At 52.2% G+C, this 4,181-nt stretch overlaps 1 protein-coding gene across 1 annotated transcript; it reads right to left on the bottom strand.

Moving 5' to 3' along the window:
* Positions 1-288: 288 nt before the first annotated feature.
* LOC127199276 (ankyrin repeat domain-containing protein 6-like) lies at positions 289-2,605 on the bottom strand. Its single transcript, XM_051157242.1, is given in 2 exon segments — positions 289-475; positions 477-2,605. Coding segments are annotated over 2 exon segments (2,154 nt in total). The 5' UTR covers positions 2,472-2,605; the 3' UTR covers positions 289-316.
* Positions 2,606-4,181: the final 1,576 nt, after the last annotated feature.

The raw sequence follows: 4,181 nt of genomic DNA, 5'->3' as shown, positions 1-4,181 counted from the left end.
CGAGGCACAGCAGGTGTGTTGACATGGGCAGGAATGACTCCTGGAGTTCTGACATGTGTCACATCACTGACCCATAGCCTTAGGCGCACACCGTCTCTTCTTGGTGCAGCTTACTTTTTAAGGACATCTTCCTGGGAGTCAGTGTAACCAGCACATCCTTGTAACTTCAGGGCACAGGAAGTATGTGCCCACAACAGATCAGTGACTTCTAAAGGCAAGTCCATCTTAGGCATGATAACCAAACTCCTGGGACACAGTTATGTTGCTGTTACCAAGCCAGAAAGAAACCCTGTTGGGTTCCCCTCAGGGTCGGGTCCTACTTCTGCGCCTTTGTCCGCAGCTTGGTGAGCTCCTCTTCCAGACTTCTGATGTGCTCCTTCAGGATGGCCTCATCTTGCTGGGCTTTCTGACTGGCCTGGCTGCGTGCTTCCTCGATTTTCCGTTCATACCATTTTTCCATCTGTGTGGAAACGGCCCTCAAAAAAATACTGGGTTAGCTCCAGGGCTTGCGAGGCATCTCGAGCATCGCTGCCTGCTGCTGACGGCTGCTGCCCACAGGGGCTGCTGGCTGTGGGCTGTTGGCCTCGATGCTTGGCCTGCCCACTTCTCCCAGACTTTTTGGTTTGAGTGCCTCTGTTGACGAAGGACCCAGGCTGCTGCTCACACCTGGGAGCCCCATTCAAGGGGCAGGAGGCTGCCTGGGCCTTGGCCTTCCTGATCCGGGAGCCTGTACATTCGGACGGAAGCAGCTCCTGCTGTTGTCTGTCGGCAGCAGTGGCACCGGGTCCCTTGTCCTTGGGTCTCACGACCTGAGAGGAGCTGTCGGAAGCTGCTGCTGGCCCTGTAGCTATCACCGGTGGATCTGAAGAGGAGTCACAAGGAGATGATGCATTCTTAGCTCTAAAGGCCCGAGACTCTCCAGAAAGCCTCAGCTCCAGGTTCTGGATCTTCAGCATACACCAGGCTTTTAATTCCTCCACCAAAGACATCTGACGTCTCTCTCCCTCCTGCCTCTCCGCAGCTGTATGCTGCTGCAGGCGGTGCAGGCATTCCGTTCTCTCTGCTGACAGTCGCTCCACCATCAGTTTATCCAAAACACACATTTGGTGCTGGGCCTTACTCTCCATCTGTCCGAGCTTGGCGTTCACTTTATCCTGCACCGATCCCAGCTCAGCTTTGATCTCCTCCACAGTAGCCTCCAGCTGATTCTCCAGCTTGTTGATTAGGGGTTCACAGCGGCAGCCCTTTATTGGTGCCTGCATCACTTTTCCATCCTCGCCCCTGTACAGTGTGTATAGCTGGTACGCCCTGAACCCATGGGGCGGAGGTGGGGACCAACATCGATGTCTGCTCTTCTTTTTGGGGTGGTGATGACTGTGCAGATTCCTTTGGTGTCCAGGCTGTTGGTCTGCTGCTGGGGTGGGGTCAGAGAGTGCTGACACCTCTGGCCTTGACTTCCTCCTCTTGTCATCCCTTCTGGGCTCCTGGGAAGCCGGTGGGCAGTCTCTTCCAGCTTCCTCTTTTTGAGGAACAGCTTTTTCACTGCTGGGGGTGTCTCCTGCAGAGACACTTCCCTTGCTCTGTGCCACCTCATCTCTGGGCACAGACTGGGCCCTCCTCTCTTCCTTGAGTCTCTCTCTCCTTTTCCTCAGGCTTCGCCCACGGCTAAAGCGCAAGATCTGGGGAGCCTTGGTCAGGAGTAGAGCGACTTCGGGATTGTTGTGGTAGCGGGCGCTCTCCAGTGGGGTCTGGCCTGCGTTGTTCACAATGGTCGTGTCAGCGCCAGCTTCCAGCAGGATTCGAACTACCTTCTTGTGATTTAGGGCAGCGGCCACATGGAGGGCCGTGTCTCCAGCCTGGTTCTTCTCATGAACAGAACAGAATGCGCCGAGCAGGACTCTAATGATGGACAGGTGGTTATACCGTGCAGCCACGTGCAAACACGTGTCTCCCGCATTATTTTTGAGGTCAGCCCGGGAGCCGCCCAGCAGGAGGACGCGTGTGCTCTGGGAGTGACTGTTCTGGCAGGCCAGGTGCAGAGCCGTGTTCCCTGCCTTGTTCCTGGCAAGCACATTGGCTCCCGCTTTAACGAGCAGCTTGGCTGACTGGCTGAACCCGTGCCAGGCGGCTTCATGCAGGGCTGTATTCCCATCCTTGTCCTGTCTGTCCAGGGCACATCCCTCCCGGATAAGTGCTGTGATGATCTCGGTGTTCCCCACCACCGTGGCCCGGTGTAAGGCTGTCTGGTCCCCATCATCCTGCACATCGAGGTCACAGCCAGCCTTCAGCAAGATCTGGACCACAGAGAGATGACCCTTATTGGCAGCAAGGTGCAAGGGGGTCCGGCCATGCTTGGTAACCGCTACCTTGGCGCCCTTGTTGATGAGCTGAACCACATTCTCTGCTTGGCCTTTGTACGCAGCTATGAGCAGGCGTTCCGAAAGCGCAGCGACCGCATCTTGCTGGCTCATGAATTAGGAGAGAAAGGGGTCTCAGGGAAGCAGAAGATCAGTTCCCTCCACTCCACGTGCAGCCTCTGGCCGGGGCTGAGGACCATGAGGGATGGATGCTTTGTCACTTCTCCATCTTCAGGTCCTTTTTCTCCCGCGCCGGCCGGGCGCTCCGCACGGAGCTCGCTGGCCGCTGCGCTCCCTGCCCGCAGCCGCTCGCCTCGCACTCCCTTTTTATGTCCTCTTATGTATAGAACTCTATAGAATGTCTCCCCATTTGATTACAACACTAGTAAGTGGGCTTATCAGACTTTGCTGGTGTGCTGGATAGTTTTATGTCAACTTGGCACAATGTAGAGTCATCAGAGGAGATTTCTCAATTGAGAAATTACTTCCATAAGATTGGGCTATAGTGAGCTTGAAGGGCATTTTCTTAATTGATGATTGTTGGAGGAAGGCCAAGCCCTTGGTGGGTGGTGCCATCCCTGGACTGGTGGCCATGGGTTTTATAAGGCAAGCAGGCTGAGAAGCCATGGAGAGCAAGCTGGTAAGCAGCGTGTCTCCATGACCTTTACATCAATTCCTCCTCTACCTTCTTGCCCTGCTTGAGTTCCTGCCCTGACTTCCTGGGATAATGAACACCAATGTGGAAGTGTTAGCCAAATAAACCCTTTAATCCTCGATTTGCTTCTGCCGTGGTGTTTTATTATAGCAACAGTAACTCTAACTGAGACAGCTAGTGACAAGTGTGAGTGAGTCCTTACGGAGGTAGGCTAGACACTTCCAGATTGCTCAAATCTCTGAAAGGCCAGAACAGCTCAAAAGAGAGAACCCAGGCCTGGTAGTAGATTCCATAGAGATTCTCAAAGCAGCCGTCACGGTTCTGTCCTCACCATCGTAATTTGCCCTGATGGAAACATGGTGTATATGGGCAGGGGAAAGTCCACACCAAGGCAGTGAAGTTCTTCATCATGTTTTGTAGATGAGAAGGGCAGGTACCAGCCACAGGCCCCACACATCTGTGGGCTTCTGAGAAGTGTTGCTGTGCCTCCTGCCACAAATTGCAGCTTGATTCCTAGTTCTCCTCCATCTCTGGAAATTTTGCCGCAGTTTCTTTCCTATATAAAAATAATTTAATATCTAATCAATGAATCTGATAAGACTTTACTAGGCCTCCAGGAGAGCTATTGATTTCCTTCGAGAGTTGATCTGAGTAGTGCTAATGTTTAAGAGGGATTGCCAGCTATATGTGCTGGTTGTACTTGCTCAAAACGCATACATTGGAGACCCAACTCAAATATCATAAATAGGGACTGTACTTAGAGGTGAGGCCGTGAAAGAAGTAACTAAGGTAAGAAGAGGTTATACGGATGGCCACTAATGCAGTGTTGCTGGAACCCTTCCAAAAAGAGACACCAGGGTTGAAAGCAGCAGAGGAAAAGTCATGGGAAGGCACAGTGAGGAGGCAATGATCTGTAAACTTCGGTCCACCTTGACCTTGAATTTACAGCCTCCAGAGCTGAAAGGAAATCAGTTCCTGATGGTTAAGCCATCCAGAAACCTGTGGCACTTGTTGTGGCTTCCCTACCAAACCCAGACAATATATTTAAATGAAGCAAACAGGCATTTGAAGGACATTGAATGCCTGTCAATTTATATGAGACTAAAGTGAAAAAAACCACACACACACAATCTATGCATATTTGCTTATTCTGATAAGTGAAAATATAT

The sequence above is a fragment of the Acomys russatus genome, chromosome 15 (assembly GCF_903995435.1).
Source record: "Acomys russatus chromosome 15, mAcoRus1.1, whole genome shotgun sequence".
NCBI classification, from domain to species: domain Eukaryota; kingdom Metazoa; phylum Chordata; class Mammalia; order Rodentia; family Muridae; genus Acomys; species Acomys russatus.
The sequence above is the reverse complement of the archived record's forward strand: the minus strand, read 5'-3'. Positions and strand labels throughout refer to the sequence as shown.